Below are 22,514 nucleotides of genomic sequence, written 5' to 3'. Positions count from 1 at the left end.
CAAATGATACTGAACTCCCAGATGACAGTAGCAGCGAGACAGATAACATAAAATTCGAATCACTGGCTACTAAAAGTAGCTAAAAAGTGGGGCCAAAATATTCCATCAAAAGAAGATCCAATAAACTTAGACGGCAAGCATACTAGACCAACAGATATCAGTATTTCTGATTCACATGCTAGAGAACTCACAAAAATTAGGTTACGCAAAAGTAGTAACTCTTCTTGCTATGATGGTATTTCAGCCAAGTACTAAAATCTTGTGCCGACTTGGTACCAATAGCACTACCCTAGAGGTACCTTTGTAACCAGTCAAGGACTGTAGTAAAGAAAGTGAAGTCATATGGTATGGTTAGCTGGAAGACCGCAAGTGATAGGTTCAGCTGCCTAAGTGGAAGGGTTTTCTTATTTCATGCACAATGGCATGAGAGTTGTCTTAAGTGCACCTGTTGAGAGTAGGTGACTGCAATGAGTATATGTACAGCATAGTGTCATAGTTCTGTTGTACAATGATGAGAGAGAGCAGAGGGTGTCATTCCATGTCAAATCATACAAGCCATGGCACCTATGTATGAGGTAACATGTTAAAACTTTGTATCCTTGTTTGATGTATAATGTGATGGATTTTGGCCAATTTTTATAATAATAACGTAATTATATTCATAGTAATGAACTGAAATGTAATTTGCTGTACAACTACTTTAAATGACCACAGTTCCCATATAAATTATTGTAAAATTATGGAACGTGTACTGAACATTTGTCCAACTTGAGGTTTAATATAAGGTAAAAAATTACTGTAAATATATCTGTGTGTGTGTGTGTGTGTGTGTGTGTTCGGGAAAGACAATGACGTGCCACAAAATGTAAATTTGTTCAGGAGAGCGCATGATGAGTTGTGATTGCCTGTGTTGATATACATGCCAAACATTATGTATATGTTAAAATGTGGCTTATCACTATGTAGCTCTAAGCCCTTCAGGTATGTCATTCACCAGAATCTAATCACTGCAGGTGAACAGTCTCAGCTTTACACCCACTTTGGCTTATAATAATTAAACTGTCAGTTAATTTTACAATAAAACACAAACCATTTAGCAAAACTGTGATCCATAATGTGTCTCATTGCACATTCACTTACCCTTAAATAAGGACCATTTTGCTTCCAGCAATTTTGGGAGAGACCTGACTTATAGTTGTCTTGTCATTGTGTTGATTTTTACCTGACATAAAATATGGGAGAATGGAACATTACAAGTGTTGTTTTCAGACCAATAAAAGGATGATGAAGGCCCCTGTGGATTCATGTTGTTTCAGGTTTTCTTGACAAAACTGAAAAACGTGTGCAGCACTAAGTATTTGCCCATGAAACAATCTTTACAGACCAGCTTCTGTAAAAAAAAGGGGGGGGGGGAGTTAATTCTGAAGTAACATTCATGCTTGCATGTATTCAAAAAATTCTTGCAGGTTTGTACTGTGCAGTACAACCATCTGTGAAATATTCAGTATCACTTATAGGCAATTCAAGATCTTGTTTCAAGAACTGCAATACAGTCTTCTACATTTGATGAACCATGTCCACATCATGCTCTAAATCATCAGAAACAATGCAAAGGCTTTTAGATTGCAAACTTTGGTGTTCCTTATAGTACACACAAATTGTGTGAAGAGACAACTGTTGTCATTCCAGCAATAACCTTGAGCTTTGTCTTGCACAACAAAGCTGAAATTTTCACTGAAACCCATCAACATTGAAACAGACCCTTCTTGAAGAGTTTCTTTTCTCATTTAAAATAATTACACTGATATTTTGTGATGAAGGGATGAGCTGCAAGTTTCTCTATCTTCTGTACCAGCAACTCACAAATTTCTGACAGTTTGCTTACTTGAAGAACCAAATTCATCCTGTCTGTTGAAATCCACTGGCTGTATTGAACTTTTTCAGCAGGCTCAAAAGCTTCCATATGATTTTGCAGGTATCTCTGAAGTAGGGACGTAGGAGGACATACAGGGTGTTTCAAAAAGGACCAGTATATTTGAAACGGCAATAAAAACTAAACGAGTAGCGATAGAAATACACCGTTTGTTGCAATATGCTTGGGACAACAGTACATTTTCAGGCAGACAAACTTTCGAAATTACAGTAGTTACAATTTTCAACAACAGATGGCGCTGTGGTCTGGGAAACTCTATAGTACGATATTTTCCACATATCCACCATGCGTAGCAATAATATGGCGTAGTCACTGAATGAAATTACCCAAAACCTTTGACAACGTGTCTGGCGGAATGGCTTCACATGCAGATGAGATGTACTGCTTCAGCTGTTCAATTGTTTCTGGATTCTGGCGGTACACCTGGTCTTTCAAGTGTCCCCACAGAAAGAAGTCACAGGGGTTCATCTCTGGCGAATAGGGAGGCCAATCCACGCCACCTCCTGTATGTTTCGGATAGCCCAAAGCAATCACACGATCATCGAAATATTCATTCAGGAAATTAAAGACGTCGGCCATGCGATGTGGCCGGGCACCATCTTGCATAAACCACGAGGTGTTCGCAGTGTCGTCTAAGGCAGTTTGTACCGCCACAAATTCACGAAGAATGTCCAGATAGCGTGATGCAGTAATCGTTTCGGATCTGAAAAATGGGCCAATGATTCCTTTGGAAGACTTGGCGCCCAGACCAGTACTTTTTGAGGATGCAGGGACGATGGGACTGCAACATGGGGCTTTTCGGTTCCCCATATGCGCCAGTTCTGTTTATTGACGAAGCCGTCCAGGTAAAAATAAGCTTCGTCAGTAAACCAAATGCTGCCCACATGCGTATCGCCGTCATCAATCCTGTGCACTATATCATTAGCGAATGTCTCTCGTGCAGCAATGGTAGCGGCGCTGAGGGGTTGCCGCGTTTGAATTTTGTATGGATAGAGGTGTAAACTCTGGCGCATGAGACGATACATGGACGTTGGCGTCATTTGGACCGCAGCTGCAACGCGGCGAACGGAAACCCGAGGCCGCTGTTGGATCACCTGCTGCACTAGCTGCGCGTTGCCCTCTGTGGTTGCCGTACGCGGTCGCCCTACCTTTCCAGCACATTCATCCGTCACGTTCCCAGTCCATTGAAAAATTTTTCAAACAGATCCTTTATTGTATCGCTTTTCGGTCCTTTGGTTACATTAAACCTCCGTTGAAAACTTCGTCTTGTTGCAACAACACTGTGTTCTAGGCGGTGGAATTCCAACACCAGAAAAATCCTCTGTTCTAAGGAATAAACCATGTTGTCTACAGCACACATGCACGTTGTGAACAGCACACGTTTACAGCAGAAAGACGACGTACAGAATGGCGCACCCACAGACTGCGTTGTCTTCTATATCTTTCACATCACTTGCAGCGCCATCTGTTGTTCAAAATTGTAACTACTGTAATTTCGACAGTTTGTCCGCCTGAAAATGTACTGTTGTCCCACGCATATTGCAACAAACGGTGTATTTCTATTGCTGCTCGTTTAGTTTTTATTGCCGTTTCAAATATACCGGTCATTTTTGAAACACCCTGTATGTCACAGAGACGAAGGATAAAGGTTCTGTGATTAATGTTGCAAATTATTACTCCTATTCAATCTTGGTACCATTTTTTAAGATTAATTTCACGTATTGGCAACTGAAAAGTTTGATGAATGATACAGAATGAGTACCAATACTTAAAATCAGTCATTACTGTTGATGTGCATTTTTCAAGATGCTCACTTTGTCTTTCTTTCCTGCCATTATTCTAGAGTGTTCATCAAGCAAATAGATTTTTTTTACTCTGTCAGTTGTTTCCTGTGGTACTGTCTTTCCCCTTTTCTGTTCAGGCAGTGATAAAATTCCCTTTTGTTTCAAAACAGTATGTACCTGATGTACCAACATTTCACATACTTTTTATCAAGCCCAAGCCTCTAGCACAAGAGTCAAAAGTTGAATTTTTTCTTGATTATTGCAATGTTTCATTTTCTCTTTTATTTGTTCCATTAATTTATCAAAATGAATTACCTTCTATCCAAGCTCATAATTTTCATGTTCATATATTTCTCTTCCAATTCAACTCGTGCACACGTGGAAGCTTATTTTGTAATGCCTCTGTTACAGGATTCCAGTTTAGGTTTGACTATTGCAGCCCTCCTGTGATGAGAAACAAAATGCAATTTAGCTGAAGACAGTCCCAAATGTTTTAAACTTGTGACTAGCTTTTTTTTTCTCCCCTCCCTAGAGACTGAATGGTCACATCTCTAGTTTCACTGATATCCTCTGAACAAGTTCCTTCATTCCCTTTCTTATATTCTGCAACATTCGTTCTACAAGTTTGGCATAACTTTGCACCAGGAACGATAGAAAGTCCTTTCTCTTTTAGTTCCTTTGCTTGCTGTAATTTCACTTCAGGAAAATCAGACGTCACTGTATTTTTGTGAACCTCAAAGTGTCAACGAATCTCTTTTTATGTAGTGAGACTCTTACTAAATATATTCCGTTGTGTTTAGAACACTTGATGTAAAGGCAAAGATACACCACCACTACACCATAACAGTAACTCCTGCTCTTCTTCAGTTAGGTCAGAAATACTTGTCAGGGAACGATCACATTCATCTGCATTGTAACTTGTATGAGAAAATTCTCTAGATGAGCAGCCCTCCATTATTTAATCTAGAAAAACGGGAATATTATAGTCTCAATTTAGTAAAATAATATGCCAGTAATTTTTTCCATCTGTTAATGAAAGGTTTGAAGTATTTGAAATTATGTATACCTACGATACTGCTCAAATCTTTCCATAAACTCACTAATGTATAGGGATATTGTGAGCATTCATGACTTTCACAGGACAAAGAATGCTTAAAATGACAAAGGAATGTTGCCATATCAAAGAGAATAAAAGGCAGGCAAAAATATTTTAAATTGAAAACAATAAAAAAATCCCCTAAACTTCATAGTGGAGGTGCATTATTATTATTATTATTATTTGTTGTTGTTGTTGTTGTTGTTGTTGTTAATGATGATGGTGTGTGTGTGTGTGTGTGTGTGTGTGTGTGTGTGTGTGTGTGTGTGTGTGTGTGTGTGTCTGCACGCTGTTGGTAGATATTTTCTCCCAGTGAAACATTTCCAATATTTTCAGAATATAGAAAGTTTTATTTACATCACTGTTTATGTTTAATTTGTTTTTAAATTTTTATTTATGTACATCACTGTTTATGTTTCTTTGTTTATATAAGAGACTTGTACTTTCTTGACTCATGATAATACAATTTAAATAAACTACTCTAAACCAATGGAAACCACTGAAAATTAGGAATTGTTGTCTTTTGGAATATACATTACAGGTTTTAAGTAAAACTGGAAAGTTTTGACAGTTAAACATCTTTAACTCAGCAGTTAATAACATTATGTACAAATCAGAGTAAGTAATATCAAGATGTGAATGAAATATTGATTTCATTGTATGGTGCCCACAAATGGTTTACTGCCGTCAACTGTTTTTTATCAAAGCATTTTCAGTATTGTCTTTTATTTCTCTTAAACAATTGTCATTTCTATTGTGTCTACATTAGTTCTTAATCACCTTCTAAAAGTTTGAACAAAATCCTAAAGTTGGAGAAAAATAAATGAATTTGTAGGCAATCATTTTATGTCATCTTTATAAAAACAAGCAATGTAAGACAAAAGAAATGAATGTCTCTAAACTTAATGGTGTCACTTCCAAACATAACACTATCCTCTCATTTGGAAAAAATAAATAAAGGTCAATAACCTACTGCAAAAATTATAGGAACTATTACATTATGTTCTCAATAACAGATAAAGCTTTCAATAATATGGTTACAAAATTCCTTAATTTATTCTTATTATAGCACAGCAATCATTTAACCAAATTTTGGAATCTGTCACAGGGATTCCTAAACTTTCACCACACAAAATTTGAAAGTTTTCTGTGGGGGTAATATTTCATTTTCTTAAATTTCTAGATGATTGGTTGGTTTGTGGGATTAAAGGGACCAGACTGCAACGGTCATCGGTCCCTTTGTCCAAAAAATTAAAACCACCCAAAGAGAATAAAAACTAACAGCAGGAAAGACGTCAGACGACACGGGACAAGAAATACGCCGACAGAGATCAGACAAAACAAATTAAAATCACACAGAGTGTGACGGTGGTTGGCCGACCATAGAGGAAAAAAAAAGGAAAAGCCAACCACCGAGAACACATTAAAAACTCAGTTTAAAATCGGAGGCCAAAAGCCAGAATCAACACTAAAAAACAGAAACACTCAGATTAAATGATAAAAACCCCCTGCCCAAATAAAACGGAAAACTAAGCCAGCCATAGCAGGGTCATCAGTTAAAAGGGCAGGGAGCGTGTCAGGCAGTGCGAACGTCTGCCTGAGCACAGCTAAAAGCGAACACTCCAAGAAAATGTGGACCACAGATAAAATGGAGCCGCAGCGACAGAGGTGGGTCCTCACGGTGCAATAAGTGGCCGTCGGTCATCCGTGTGTGCCCAATGCGCAGTCGGCATAGGACGACAGACTCCTTGCGAGAGACGCGCAAGGAGTGCCACACAGTCGTCGTCTCCTTGACGGCACGGAGTTTGTTACGGGTGGTCAGATCGCGCCATTCAGCGTCCCAGAGCAAGATAACTTTGCGGCGTAAGACCGCCCTCAAATCAGTCTCCGGAAGGCCAATGTCTAGAGTGGGTTCACTGGTGGCCTGTTTGGCCAGGCGGTCAACACGTTCATTGCCCGGGATACCGACATGACCGAGGGTCCACACAAAGACCACAGAGCGGCCGCAACGGGCAAGAGTATGCAGGGACTCATGGATAGCCATCACCAGACGAGAACGAGGGAAACACTGGTCGAGAGCTCGTAAACCGCTCAGGGAATAGCTACAGATAACGAAGGACTCACCTGAGCAGGAGCGGATATACTCTAGGGCACGAAAGATGCAACCAGCTCAGCAGTGTAAACGCTGCAGCCATCCTGCAAGGAACGTTGTTCGGAATGGTCCCCTAGAGTTAGCGCATAACCGACACGACCAGCAACCATCGAACCGTCAGTGTAAACAATGCCAGAGGCCTGATACGTGGCCAGGATGGAATAAAAGCGGCGGAGGAAGGCCTCTGGAGGGACGGAGTCCTTCTGGCCCAGTGCCAAGTTGAGCCGAAGGCAAGGGCGAGGAAAACACCATGGGGGAGTACGCAAAGTGGCCCAGAAAGGAGGTGGAACAGTGAAAACCCTAAGCCCGGAGAGAAGCTCTTTGACGCGGGCCGCGATCGTACAACCAGACCGGGGCCGACGTTCTGGCAGATGGACGACCGATTGCGGGAACAGGAGACGATAGTTTGGATGCCCGGGCAAGCTAAAAACATGGGCAGCATAAGCGGCCAGCAAACGTTGGTGCCGTAACCGCAGGGGAGGGACACCTGCCTCCACTAGTACGCTGTCCACAGGGCTGGTGTGGAAGGCACCAGTGGCAAGTCGTATCCCGCTGTGTAGTACTGGGTCCAGTACCCGCAACGCAGATGGGGAAGCGGAGCCATAAGCCAGGCTCCCATAATCCAGACGGGACTGGATTAATGCCTGGTAGAGCCGTAACAAGGTAGATTGGTCGGCGCCCCAGCTGGTGTGGCTCAAGCATCGCAGAGCATTGAGATGCCGCCAACACGCCTGTTTAAGCTGCCGAATATGAGGCAGCCAAGTCAACCGGGCATCAAAAAGTACACCCAAAAACCTGTGGGTCTCCACCACAGCAAGAAGTTCGCCGTCAAGATAAAGCCGTGGTGCAGGATGGACCGTTCGACGCCGGCAGAAATGCATAACGCGGGTCTTGGCAGCCGAAAACTGAAAACCACGCGCTACAGCCCAAGACTGCGCCTTGCGGATTGCGCCCTGTAGCTGACGTTCAGCAGCTGCAATGCCAATAGAGCTATAGTAAAGGCAGAAGTCGTCAGCATACAGGGAAGCGGAGACAGAATTGCCCACAGCCGCAGTGAGCCCGTTAATGGCTATTAAAAACAGGCAGACACTTAAAACAGAACCCTGTGGCACACCGTTCTCCTGGACGTGGGAGGAACTATATGAGGCCGCGACTTGCACGCGGAAGGTACGATACGACAGAAAATTGCGGATAAAAAGCGGCAGAGGACCCCGAAGACCCCATCCATGAAGTGTAGAAAGGATGTGATGACGCCATGTCGTATCGTACGCCTTCCGCATGTCGAAAAAGACAGCGACCAGGTGCTTCTGAGACGGAGCGAGAAGGCCCCGAGACTCCAGTACCCAATTCAAGCGCCGGCTCACCATCCGTTCAAGCAACTTGCAAAGAACGTTGGTGAGGCTAATGGGACGGTAGCTGTCCACCTCCAGAGGGCTCTTTCCAGGTTTCAAAACGGGGATGACAATGCTTACCCACCATTGCGACGGAAACTCCCCCTCGACCCAAAGACGGTTGTAAAGATCGAGGAGGCGCCGCTGGCAGTCCACTGAAAGGTGTTTCAGCATCTGACAGTGGATGCCATCTGGCCCAGGAGCGGTATCAGGGCAAGCGGCTAGGGCACTGCGAAATTCCCACTCACTAAATGGAGCATTGTAAGATTCAGGGTGGTGGGTGCGAAACGAAAGGCTCCAACGTTCCATCCGCTCTTTAATGGAGCGGAAGGCCAGTGGGTAATTAGAAGAAGCGGAACTAAGAGCAAAATGCTCTGCCAAGCTGTTCGCAATTTCGCCGGAGTCTGTACAAACTGCTCCATTCAGTGAGAGCGCAGGGACGCTGACAGGGGTCCGATAGCCATAGAGGCGTCGGATCTTGGCCCAGACCTGCGATGGAGAGACATGGAGGGCAATGGTGGACACATACCGCTCCCAGCACTCCTGCTTGCTTTGGCGGATAAGGCGGCGGGCCCGCGCACGCAGCCGTTTGAAGGTGATGAGGTGTTCAATGCAGGGATGTCGCTTGTGACGCTGTAGTGCCCGCCGGCGATCTTTAATTGCTGCAGCGATCTCAGGCGACCACCAAGGCACAGTCCGCCACCGAGGGGACCCAGAGGAATGGGGAATGGCAGATTTGGCGGCAGTAACGATGCCGGTGGTGACCGATTGAACCACCGCATCAATGTCATCATTAGAGAGAGGCTCAATAGCGGCAGTGGAGGAGAACAAGCCCCAGTCAGCCTTATTCATAGCCCATCTGCTAGGGCGCCCAGAAGAGTGACGCTGTGGTAGTGACAGAAATATCGGAAAGTGCTCACTACCACACAGGTCGTCATGCACACTCCATTGGACAGACGGTAAGAGGCTAGGGCTACAGATCGAAAGGTCAATGGCGGAGTATGTGCCATGCGCCACACTGAAGTGTGTGAAGGCACCATCATTTAAAATCGAGAGATCGAGCTGCGACAGTAAATGCTCAACGGTGGCGCCTCGACCTGTTGCCACTGACCCACCCCACAGAGGGTTATGGGCGTTGAAGTCGCCCAATAGCAAGAAAGATGGCGGCAATTGGGCTATCAGCACAGCCAGGACATGCTGCGAGACATCACCATCCAGTGGAAGGTAAAGACTGCAGACGGTAACAGCCTGTGGCGTCCACACCCGAACAGCGACAGCATCTAAAGGTGTTTGGAGAGGGACAGACTCGCTGTGCAGAGTGTGGAGGACATAGAGGCAGATTCCACCAGACACCCTTTCATATGCTGCCCGGTTCTTATAATAACCCCGATAGCCACCAAGGGCGGGGGTTTGCATTGCTGGAAACCAAGTTTCCTGAAGAGCAATGCAGAAGAAAGGGTGAAGGCTGATAAGTTGTCGGAGCTCAGCTAGATGGTGGAAGAAACCGCTGCAGTTCCACTGGAGGATGGTATTGTCCATGGCGGAGAAAGGCGTGACGGGAATGGGAAGGCAGATTACGCCGCTGGGTCACCTGCTGCCTCCGATGGAGCACCCGTGCAAGTGCTATCCATTGCGTCTGAGGGACCGGCGAGATCGAGGTCCTCAGCGGACGCAAGGATCTCCACCTCATCCTCAGACGCAGAGCTTTTAGGTAGCGGTGCAGTAGGTGCCACCGCAGGTGTCTTGGTCTTACAGGTCTTCAAAGTCGTTTTCTCTCGCTGTTCCTTTGGTTGCCGTTGTTGAGAGGGCTTATTGGAGTCAGTCTCCGGGACCTAAGAGGATCGCGAAGCCCGTCGACCAGCGACCTGTGGCTTCTTCAGCCACTGGTTGGTGTCTGCTGTGCCGCTGGTAGGAACCTGGGAAGGGAGTGACCCAAGGGATCCCTTCCAAGCGAGAGAAGACTTACGCTTCTCCAGCTTAACAGCGAGAGAAGGGGCCCCCATCGTCAAGGGGGCAGGTGAGGTCCTCTGACTCTGAGCGCTGACTGTATATCTTGCAGCTGAAGGAGCTGGAGCAGGAGTGACAGTGGAGGCATAAGATGACATCATGCGCACAGGATGGAGCCGTTCAAATTTCTGCTTAGCCTCAGTGTAGGTCAGTCGGCCCAGGGTCTTATATTCCATGATTTTGCGTTCTTTCTGTAAGATACTGCAGTCCGGCGAGCAAGGGGAATGAGGCTCTCCACAGTTGACACAGACGGGAGGCGGAGCACATGGAGTATCGGGATGAGATGGGCGTCCACAATCTGGACATGTGAGGCTAGAAGTACAGCGAGAGGACATGTGACCGAACTTCCAGCACTTAAAGCACCGCATCGGGGGAGGGATATAGGGTTTGACATCACATCGGTAGACCATCACCTTGACCTTCTCTGGTAATGTATCACCTTCGAAGGCCAAGATGAAGGCACCGATAGCTACCTGATTGTCCCTCGGACCCCGATGAACGCGCCGGACGAAATGTACACCTCGGCGCTCTAAATTGGCGTGCAGCTCGTCATCAGACTGCAAAAGTAGGTCCCGATGGAAAATAATACCCTGGACCATATTTCAACTCTTATGTGGGGTGATGGTAACGTTAACATCCCCCAACTTGTCACAAGCAAGTAACTTGCGTGACTGGGCAGAGGATGCCGTTTTTATCAAAACTGACCCAGAGCGCATTTTGGACAAGCCCTCCACCTCCCCAAACTTGTCCTCTAAATGCTCTACAAAGAACTGAGGCTTCACGGATAGAAACGAGTCACCATCAGCTCTGGTACAGACGAGATACATGGGCGAATACACGTCACTGTCATTCATTGCCTTAAGTTCCTCCCATGGTGTGGCCAGGGATGGGAACGATTTGGGGTCATAAACGTTAGCTTTAAAATGAGTCCTCGAACGCTTAGAGACTGATGGTGGCTGGCTGCCAGCGAGAGATGATGTACCACGCTTCATTGCGGGTCATCCGCCCTGATGCCACCTACTCCAACCAAGGGCCCTCCCCACGGGCGCCACCCAGCCGCAGCAATAGCCACCTGGCAGGATGGCCATTGCCGGGAGTCCTGATGCCCCAGGGAGATGGGCATCTACTCCTTGGCATACGTGGGGAGTTAACGGCACAGGCATCAGTAGAGCGATCCCTGTGTTGTCAGGGGGCTACAACCAACAGGGTACATGGCGGCCCCACCACAACGGACTGGCTACCGTGCTGGATCTTAGGTGCAAAAATGTCCAAGGTCGTCGTCGCAGTTAAAAGCAACACTGCAGAGTGCAGCGTGGTAATCGCACCCAGGGACGTATCCTCACCCAAGAGATGGAAAACGAGCGCGACACCATTGCAACGACGAAAAAGCCGGCTAAAGGTCTCAATGCACGACGAATACAGTGCACCATGTAAGGCGCCCTTCCCCAATTGGCTCGCTCTTTGGAATAATTTAGAAAGATGGAGGTCAAACACAAGAGGGGACCATCACATAAGGCCGAAACATTTGAGACTCCTTTTAGTCGCCTCTTACGACAGGCAGGAATACCGCGGGCCTATTCTAACCCCCGAACCCGCAGGGGGGAAATTTCTAGATGATTTGACATGGAATGACCTGCGGGGTAAAAACCAGTGCTGGCACATAGCCTAATCCTCCTGAACAGCACAAATGGGTCCCCATGCTTATGCCTCAGTCTGACAGATCGATCACAATTAACAGTACCACATGTTCTCACTCTATGAGACTATGGAGGTATTGGGAATTTAATCCAGGACAATGGCCCGAAGTCCAATGATCAGGAACTGTACACCATCATATCTCCTGCCCTTGTCAGTCAAACACCAGCAATGAAAATTTCTCCTAACACCAGGATTCAAAATGACCACCTCCACACAGAGCTCACCATGTAGGCATGCATCAGTGACCTCAGCTAAATATGTAGGAATTTTATGCAATAGTAACACCCATTTTTGAAAGTGGGTATCAGCAAATAACACTAATTGTACACCCGTCTCCCCCTTTCCAGATTTCTCTCTCTGACAATAGCAATTTAAACCACTGACTTTGGTTTGCATAAGGGCTTCTCTACTCAAAAAACAATTTGCCTAATATGATCTCACGATATTTTTTTCTGTTGTAGACCTGAACAAGACAAATTACCAATTGGCTTTTTATGTGATCTTGACAAGGTTGTAAAGTAGCATGCAACTAAAATTGTTCCATTTGTATTGCTGGAGTCTTATTTTAACAACAGAAAACAAAGAATCCCATTGACACATGATAAAACAGAGATATGTAGATGTAGTACAGACATGGGAATGACCACATATGCTGCTTGGTCCACTTCCGATTTTGACCTATAGAAATGATTTGCAGGGGACATCAAACGAATTTTTAAAAACGGTGATGTGCACTGAAGACACAAATATACTGACAAAAGGCACAAACCTATCTCTACCAGACACATCCAGTACAGTAACACAACAGGCTCATAACTGTTTAACCTTTAATCCAACAAAGGCTCAAGTTAAGCAATTACAAACAAATCAAAAATACTTACTTACAGATAAATCAAAAAGACTTACATGTATGAAAAGTTGATGTTACTGGGCACATATTTGATGATATGCCATATGTGGCGTTCTTAGTCATCCAGATTGATATTAAGCCAAAGTAGCACCAGTGCATGGATAAGTTTAAACCAAAATGTTCACTTCTGCTAGCTACACACTGGAAATCTCTCTCAATGTGATAACCTGAGTTTTGAGACTTCTAAATGATTTCACTCAAAATTGTCCAATAGTACAATCTTGTAGGGCAGCACAACATACGTCAAAAAGTGTTTTCTACAGAAATGCAGAATGTGGTTAGCAACATGGGTGATTCTACAATGCACTGTGCAATTCACAACGATACTAGAAGGAAAAACAATTTCCCTATCCACTGTTAGTGGGGAAGTTTTTATATATCAATATCAGGCAGTACACAAAACCAATGCCATTTAATCTTCAAGTAACGCGGAAACACAATGTGTAAAGTATGTCGAAAATAGTGTGCATGTATTATGATCGAAACTAAACCGGTAAACTTCGCTAATCTGAGGCAAAATCCATATGCAAGACTGAAGGACATCACAGAAGCAGCAATTACCACTATTACTAATCAGAAAAGTAGTAAAAATCCTGCAAAACCATCAGGTCACGAAGATCCAAATACAGCTGTAGTGGCAACCAGCTGAAGTGTAACCAACGAGTGCATCAGTGAAACAAGATCCATTGTTGTAAACACACAATACATAGGCATTAACTAGTAGCTGGACATAAACTGTACAGATGATGAAAATACAGACTGGCATCAAGTGAACAACAAGAAGGGGGGGGGGGGCATAGAAATTCAACTGCAGTGAAAAAACGGACTGGCCATAACCACTGCAGACACAGCAAAGGGAAATACAACTGTCATCCAAGACTGTGTTACAAAATGGAGAAGCTGGTGAAAATATAGGCCTACTTTGAAGCCTACAATGCAAATGTTTGAAAATATCAGTACTAAAAACAGAAATGAAGTCGTTGTATGTGGTGGTGATGAAAATGAAATGCTGTATAACGAAAAAATGGCCTGGTTCCACATTAGCAAACTGAGAGATGGTAACACATCTGGCAATGTAACCGACTTCTTGTAGAACACTTTTCCAAGTCACAACAATATTACAGTTGAAAAATTGGAAATGAAGGGATTAAATAGTAGCTTCAAAAGTGGTGTTCACTTTGTCTTAAAAGATAAATAATGGACAACAATACATGGCCCAATAACAAAGTGATAAGACGTTTTTTTATTCCAAAGAATGTCCTTTGCTCCAGTGAGAGAAACTCTTAAGTCCAAGAGTATGCCAGTAGAAAATGAAATGTCACCACTGGTAAAAATGCAAACTACCTTTACAGCTACTGCAAATGTGCAGTACCATATGGCAAAACTTCATACATTATCTCAGTTTGCTGAGCAAGTGATATCTGATGTATTACATACATATGTGGACACTGTATAGCACAAACAGAAACACAATACTAAGACGGCATACTGGATATCTGAAAGTGGTGAATGCATGGAGCACTCAAAGTCAATGACAAATTTAACCTATTTATAAAGGAATTTATGTGCCACTTTGAAGCTATCTTCCCTCTAAGAACTGCAAAGAACAAGTACCTGAGCCATACCAGCAAACAGTGGCTCACAAAAGGAATAAAAACATCATGTAGGACTAAAAGACTGCTTTATGTTTCTCTCAGAAATACAAATGATCATGATATAAGAGCTCATTATAAAAGATACTGCAAGATCTTAAATGAAGCTCTGATAAAGGCAAAAAGTATGTTCATCAAATCAGAAATAGATAATTCTGGCAACAAAATAAAAACCATCTGGGGTTACTCAAACGATGCATAAAATATTGAAGTTAGACATAATGGGAATATCATTGATAAAGGTGAAAATGTTGCAAAAATTTTCAATAAGCATTTTTTGACTGCAGCAGGTAAAATAGGGTGTAATGGTTCTATAAATGAGGCTCTGAATCTTTTACAAAGAAGTGGACTTAGTGCAACACCCCAGATTAGCATGCCTCCTGTCACTGTTGAGAAAATTAAGAAGATGATAAGGACCATGAAAAACAAAAACTCAACTGGTATTGATGGTATTTCCATCAAAGTGTTGAAACACACACACATTTTCATTTGTGAAGTCCTGTGCCACATCTTTAATGAATCACCGAGACTAGAATTGTCTCTGATAGACTTAAATATGCAGTGGTGAAACCATTGTACAAGAAAGGTGACAGAACGAAGTAACCAATTATCGTCTTATTTCACTCTTAACTTTTTTCTCCAAGATTCTCGAGAAACTTGTACATAGAAGGATTCTTGAACATCTTAGTAAATACAATATTCGCAATAAAAGTCAATTCGGTTTCCAGAAAAACATCTCAACAGAAGATGCAATATATTCTTTCACCAATGCAATTCTTGAATCAATCAATAATAAAATGTCTCCAACTGGAATTTTTTGTGACCTTTCTAAGGCGTTCGATTGCGTGAACCATGAGATTTTTCTGAGAAAAGCAGAATTTTATGGGTTAACTGGAGAAGCAGGGATGTGGCTTGCCTCCTATTTAAAGGACCAGAAATAGAAAGTAATGGTAAACAACACTAATGGGGAACCAGTGTCCTCTTCTTGGGGCACAATAAAATGTGGAGTCCCACAGGGCTCTACTCTGGGTCCTCTACTTTTCCTTATTTTCATAAATGACCTTCCAATGTGTACAAGGGCTAAGATGAAATTTACTTTGTTTGCCAATGACACAACAATTCTGGTAGACAATTGAACAAATACTAATTTTGAGATCACTGTAAACGCAATTTTTCAGGAGACTTTTAACTGGTTTACCTCTAATGGATTATCACTAAATTTTGAAAAAACTCAATTGATTCGATTCCATACAAGTCAAAATATCCAAGGTGAGATTAATGTTAAATACAATGATGGGAATTTAGCAAGAGTGGAGTGAACAAAGTTCCTGGGTGTACTTGTTAATAGCAATCTAACTAAATTGGTCCTTACACATTCCTTACCTATATAAAAAAAAAACTAAGCTCAGCAATTTACGCTATTCATGCGACTGCTTCCTTCAGTGACATATACTTTGAAAGCTGCCTATTTTGGTAATTTTCATGCCCTGATGGCCTATGGAATTATATTCTGGGGAAACCAGTCAAAGGCAAACAAAATCCTCATAGCCCAGAAGAGAGTCGTCATGATTCTGTGCGGTGTCAATTACAGACATTCCTGCAGGAAACTCTTCCAAGAACTGAGAATACTCACAACAGTATCTCAGTACATTTTCTCTCTCATGTGTTTCTTGAGTAAAAACCATTCCCTTTTTGAAATGAACAGCATGTATCATAACTATGACACTAGGGTAAAAAATGATCTACTTCTTGAACAAAAGAATCTAAGTATGGTGCAAAAAGGAGTACACTACTCTTGCATAAAAATATTTAATGCTCTCCCTCAGGCAATAAAAATGTCAGATACTGATCCATCTACTTTTAAAGATCAACTTAAACAGTATCTTCTAAGTAAAACCATTTACTCACTGGACAAATTTATGTATGAGAATATATGAATGGATTTTGATCTATTGTAAGTCTGTTCAATGTAATTTGTAACTTTTTACAAAAAAACAATCCTTGTAAACATTTTTTCTATTTAATATATTATTCATTGTACAACCTATTATTATAAACAAATGTCTCAAATCTATGTAAATGACATGTTCTACACCCAAGCGATTTATCACTAATGGGTCTACAGAACACAAATGAAATAAATAAATGAAACAAAATAGTGTAGAGAAACTTCTATGCATAGTGGTGTGTGTATACATGCAAATACTAAGCTCAGTGACAAGAAAATTGACACAAATAACTTCTGTGTGGACCTGGGCCTAGAACTGGCTGCTTTGGAGGCTTCCATTCAACATCCATACTGGGGAAGGTAGTGACAAAGACAGCTTTTATGAAATTATTAAACAGCTATGTATTATTTCTGGCAAGTTATCTACTAACAAGAGCAGATGTATATCTTTATACAGCTGTCACAGACCTAAGTAGTTGGGACTACAAGGTAAATGTGGTTGACCCTCTGCTTCTTGATCACAGTGCAGTGATCATAAAGCTACGGACAAACTTGGGAAGTACCTAACAAATTTCCAGATGGCATTCAAATTATGTCTTAAGAAGTAAGGTTATTACAAAGAAAAAGTTAGACGATTTCAAAACTACAGTGCCTTTTACAAATTAGCATCAAATTATGAAGAATTGGCACCAAATGATCCATTCATTTCCATGTTCCAGACTCTTCATACCAAATTTGATGAAAAATTTCCACTAAAACCCAAGAGATATTAAACTGCCAAATAAAAATACAAACAGAAAACTGTCAAAGTAAAGAGCTGATATACTTCAAGGTTAGCTAAAACACAATGCATCATAAACCTTTAAATGACAAAGTCCAAGTCACTGAAGACATTGGCATTAAGGAAGAGTATACCACAATTATTTATGGGCCAAAATGTTGTACAGAAAAGAAGTAGACACAGCAAAAAAGGAAAGCAATGGCACATTTATTGAAGAAGCTCACAATCCTTACAAGTCAGTATGGGATCTGGTTACTGAACACAGGAAAAAACCCACCTCTTGCAGTCCAGTTAATTTTAATGAGTATTTTATAAATATAGTGGGAAGCACATTAGGTGAAGAACTACTGACTTTGGAGCAGATCCTGCAGTTCCTGTGAAATTTGGAAATAAATGCAGTGTGGTTATGTGAAAGTGTGTTTCCAAAAGACACAATTAAAATAGTAAAATACTACAAACACTCACAGAGCCCTGTTATTAATGGCATGCCCTGTACCATAATAAAAACTATAATGTGCAAAATTGCTCAACCATTATCAGTGATAATAAATAGATGCTTCCATAACAGGGCTTTTCCCAACTTCCTGAAAGCAGCATGCACACATCAGTTTACAAAAACTGTAATCAACATGAAGTGTCAAGCTATAGGCCTACATCTATAACATTGGATCCTGTTAAGGTGATTTGACTCCATAACGAAAAATCAGGTATTAAGTTGTTTTGAAGGAAATAACCCCTTTTATGACACACAGCACGGCTTTGGGAATGGCAAGTCAACTACAACAGCACTAAGTACTTCACTTAGTTACAAATATGTCATGGTTTTGAAGATAGAGACTCTATAGCACTGGTACTCTGTGACCTTAGTAAGGCATTTAACTGTATCCCACATAAGGCCCTGCACAGCAAACTAAAATCATATGGTATTGGGGGAGCTGTACCACAAACTCTTGAATCCTATCCAAATAACATATGACGTCTGTATCAGTGCAAAGGGCACATGTAGGTGAAATTAAGTTAAAATGCAGGGTAACAGGGATATGTAATAGGGGCTTGTTGTTATTATTTTTGGTAACATAGGCTCCAATGGGCACTCCTTGCAGTTTGCAGATGATGCAACTTTATTCTCAAAAGGAGAGAATGTATTTCAGGTTATTCAACAAGCAGAAGTCCTATTCAGTGAAACCAAGATCTGGTTAATCACAAACAAGATGAAAATTAAAGAAGACAGAAAACAAGAATATGATATGCAGCCTCAGTGATGCTGGGATACTGGGTGACAAAGCAGCTGTTAAGCTTCTGGGCTTTATAATTGATACCATGTTAACCTGGCAACACCACACTGAACATGAATGTTCCAAACTCGCACTGGTTGTACACCTCTTGAGGAAACTAAAAAGTATTATACCATAACAGTACCCACTAACAGTATAGGCCTACTATGCAACATTCCACAGCTGCACAACTATGGCCTGTTACTGTGGGACAATTCTGCAGGCTGTTTACTGTTAATGTATTTGCAGTTCCCTGTCCACACAAGATAAATCCTGAGACCTGTAGAAAGAGAAAGTTCAACACAGTACTTGCTAAAAAGACAGTATAGACAGGATCGCTATAAATACAGTATAGACAGGACAACATTTCGATTTACTAAGATGCAGAACAGCTTCCCAATAATGGTGCTCAAATTATGTAACACTCCACCTAAGGATTTCACTGGATCAATTTATAACTAAAATTTTGTGTATATTAAAAGAGCAAACTTTGTACTGTATTGAAGAATACTTCTCTGGTGATAGAACAATGTCTACCTGAGCTGCACTTCATTGCCAATGAAAACAGCAGCAACTCTTATTTCGCTACACTGTGTTGTTTTACCTATTGTCACATCAATGGAGTAGATCAGCAGCAATGGTAAAACAAACTGTGAAAACTGCAAAAGGAAAGGGGTGGGGAACTAAGTAATTATTGTTATATTCGCAACAGCTGCCTGTAGCGGCTGATTCTACCTGTTGATGTATAACTTCACTCCTTCCATGTCTCTCAAGGCTCTCCTTCATGACGTCATTTACGGAACGCGATACAGTGAGTGAGTCCTTCGTAATCATTTAGCGGTACCCTTGTCGTAAGTTGTTGTTATACAACTTGTCTGCGTCAGGTAATTTCAAAACAGCGAATGGGGACGCGCCAATATTGTGAACGTAGTCTCTTCCATGCATTTCGTGGTTTCATTCAGATGTATAAGCAGCCTCTTTTGAACAGCCTGCACTGCATGCACGCACAAAGTTTATGGTAGTAGCTGCAGTACACATGTGATTTAGCGGTGCACAAAAGACGAAACGAGTATGGGTACTTACGCTTTCCACTGCATTATGAACAGCTGCTGACAATCTTTTAAACATTGTTGCAACAAATAGGTATAGGCATGCTCATCACTTCATGGCTTTTCCGATTTCACAACTAACTCAAAAGCGTACTACCATCGATCACAACAGAAAAAATCCGACAATAACATTTCTTTCATGTCAAATATCACATCTACTTCGACTAAACCTAAGGCCTACACAGCGTAACACATCTCACACGTTTGAACACTGCGCGTGCGCGATACATACAAAAAGTGTTTACAAATGTCATACGTGGTAAGGTGGCTCTCTGCAAACTTCGGTGTTGTGCAATCTTTGTTACGTACGGATTTTCGGTAGCAACATTTCTAGCACTGTCCACGCTCCCTAATGAGAATTTGTTCAGGTTTTCCAAATTAACAGCTAATTATGATCCTCATTAAACTACCAAAGTTTCATTATTCAACAATCGATAGGGATAATTGTAGTCTCGAAGTGGTAGGCGTGACAGGTCAGTCTGCTGCTGTAAACATTACTACAGGAGGATGGAAGAAAGATTGGGTTTCACGACCGATTGAGTCGGTAGCTGAGTGGTCAGCGCGACAGAATGTCAATCCTAAGGGCTCGTATTCGATTCCCGGTTGGGTCGGAGATTTTCTCTGCTCAGGGACTGGGTGTTGTGTTGTTCTAATCATCATCGTTTCATCCCCATCGACGTGCAAGTCGCCGAAGTGGCGTGAAATCGAAAGACTTGCACCCGGCGAACGGTATACCCGACGGGAGGCCCTAGTCACACGACATTTACATTTTACGACCCATTGACATCGAGGTCATCAGAGACGGAGCAGAAGCTAGGATTGTGTCAAGAATGGCGAAGGAAATCTGCAGTGTCCTGTCAAAGGAATGATCACGACATTTTCTTGGAGCGATTTAGGGAAATCAAGGAAAACCGAAATCAGGACGCGAGTTGGGACCATTATTCTCTCGAATGCGAGTCCACTGTGCTTACCACTGTGCCACCTTGCTCGGTGACAATATTGCTCCATCAATGGAAACTACCTTAGAACACATAGTTAAGAGGCCCATTCATAGCTGTCTATAGACAATGTGTAGGGACTGTCTACACAAAGTGTGTGAGACCCTTTGGGTCAAACTGAAATAGGTAAACAGCAGTGGCTGAAAATGCATATTTATTGTAATATGGACATACACAGTGTACACCACGTAACAACAACATAGCTCACAGTAATTGTTAAAACTGAAGACTGCCAGTCTCAACGTGTGCATGGCAATGGCACATGAAGTTCTGCCACACTCTCTCGCAGATCGCTGTCATCTGTTGTACCAGGAGAAAGGAAGCTTGGGCCCCAGCAAGCAGGTCTTCATCCATTTCTATAGGGGTTTCGCACACTAACGTCTTGGCGTAAACCCAGAGAATATAGTCCAGAGCTGTGAAATCCAGCCATGGGACAGGACCTCCACTCTCAAACCAGTGATGGGGGCACGTGTTGTTCATGTGGTCGCAGACATTTACATCAATGTGCGCTGGTGCACCATCTTGTTGAAGCCACGTCCTTTTGCAGACACAAGGGATACTGTCTCCTAAAACTCTGGCAGCACATCTTCCAGGAACACCAGGAAATGTGGACCAGTCAAATGGGATGGCAGCGAATGACATCCTATTAGGTGATCTTGGACAATGCTGGTGGCCACCGATATGGCTGGCTTTTGGGGATTGTCCTCAGGCCTTGTCCATGAACAATACGAACTGTACAGTGTACAAAGTTTGGCTCTGCAGCACTGTTCTGGATACTCCATTGACAGATGTGAAATCGCTTAGGCCCAGTGCTTGCACACGTCTTTTATGGTAGGGCGTTAATACCTGCTGAGCCAGCTCTCTCCACACTGTCTCTTTCGACGTGTGCATATAACAAACAATTTTATGGGTACCTATTGCTGGGTGGTCGACCCAATCCAAAACAGTCCCCTCAAAGTCTGGTGTTAAGACATGTCTTTGGCGGGACCTCGGCCAGCTCTCTGTGGTATGAACAATCCTGTCTCTTGGAAGTTGGTATCCATGGAGATAAATGTTTCCAATTAGGATGACGCCTGTTGGGAAATGATTCTCTTTACATTTGTGCTGCTTAAGGGAACTACATCTTGCCACACTGTTCTTTACATGCATGCCTGGCATCTCTCATGATGAATAGTATTACATCTTTGACTCTTTAAGTATGGGTCCTGTACTGTACACACTAACACACCTTACTATAGACACTTCACACCCCAACTGATGCAATGAACAACTGACACCAGGAATAGTGGTGTGTTTGCAGCACAGTTTAATGTACTGGTGTGACACATGTGGTTGTCACATGACACAAAAGCTATGGGCTAAGTTGTGTACAATATGTCTGTTTGAGAGTTAGGGTTGTACACTTTTTGTCACCCACTGCCTGTTCCAGAGCACAACAGGTACCAGAATCTCTGCAAGAGTGAGGTAGAACTGAACGTACGATTGCAATACAGGTATTGGCAGTGGCATTCTTGGCTTTGAACAGTTACTGTTATTTACATTATTGTCACATGGTGTACATTGTGTATGTCCATAACATAATAAATATTTGTTTCCCACACACTTGGCTGTCTTGTTCCTTGATATTTGCTTGGCTTGTGCAATGATAATAATGGATAGTGAACGAAATCGAAGGAGGAGATGTTAGAGGGAACACGAGCTGTTCTTGGAAGAACCACATTGATGCTATAATTTACTTTTGACTTTGAAAGTAGAAGGCAGGAAGTATTTCTGAAACTTCA

The 22,514-nt window shown here is 42.6% G+C and overlaps 1 protein-coding gene across 4 annotated transcripts in view; it reads right to left on the bottom strand.

Moving 5' to 3' along the window:
* Window positions 1-20,088, bottom strand: part of LOC126260119 (FHF complex subunit HOOK interacting protein 2A-like) — a 204,048-nt gene extending 183,960 nt beyond the window's left edge. For 2 of the 4 annotated variants that reach the window (XM_049957363.1, XM_049957366.1), the window contains exon 1: window positions 19,362-19,500. In XM_049957363.1, coding sequence (XP_049813320.1) covers window positions 19,362-19,460 — 99 coding nt within the window. In that variant the 5' untranslated portion in view covers window positions 19,461-19,500. Of the gene's footprint in view, window positions 1-19,163; window positions 19,266-19,361; window positions 19,501-19,709 lie in introns of those variants that run through there. The other 2 variants (XM_049957364.1, XM_049957365.1) reach the window with 2 other exon arrangements.
* Between the last annotated feature and the right edge of the window lie 2,426 nt (window positions 20,089-22,514).

The sequence above is a fragment of the Schistocerca nitens genome, chromosome 5, assembly GCF_023898315.1.
Source record: "Schistocerca nitens isolate TAMUIC-IGC-003100 chromosome 5, iqSchNite1.1, whole genome shotgun sequence".
NCBI classification, from domain to species: Eukaryota; Metazoa; Arthropoda; class Insecta; order Orthoptera; family Acrididae; genus Schistocerca; species Schistocerca nitens.
The sequence above is the reverse complement of the archived record's forward strand: the minus strand, read 5'-3'. Positions and strand labels throughout refer to the sequence as shown.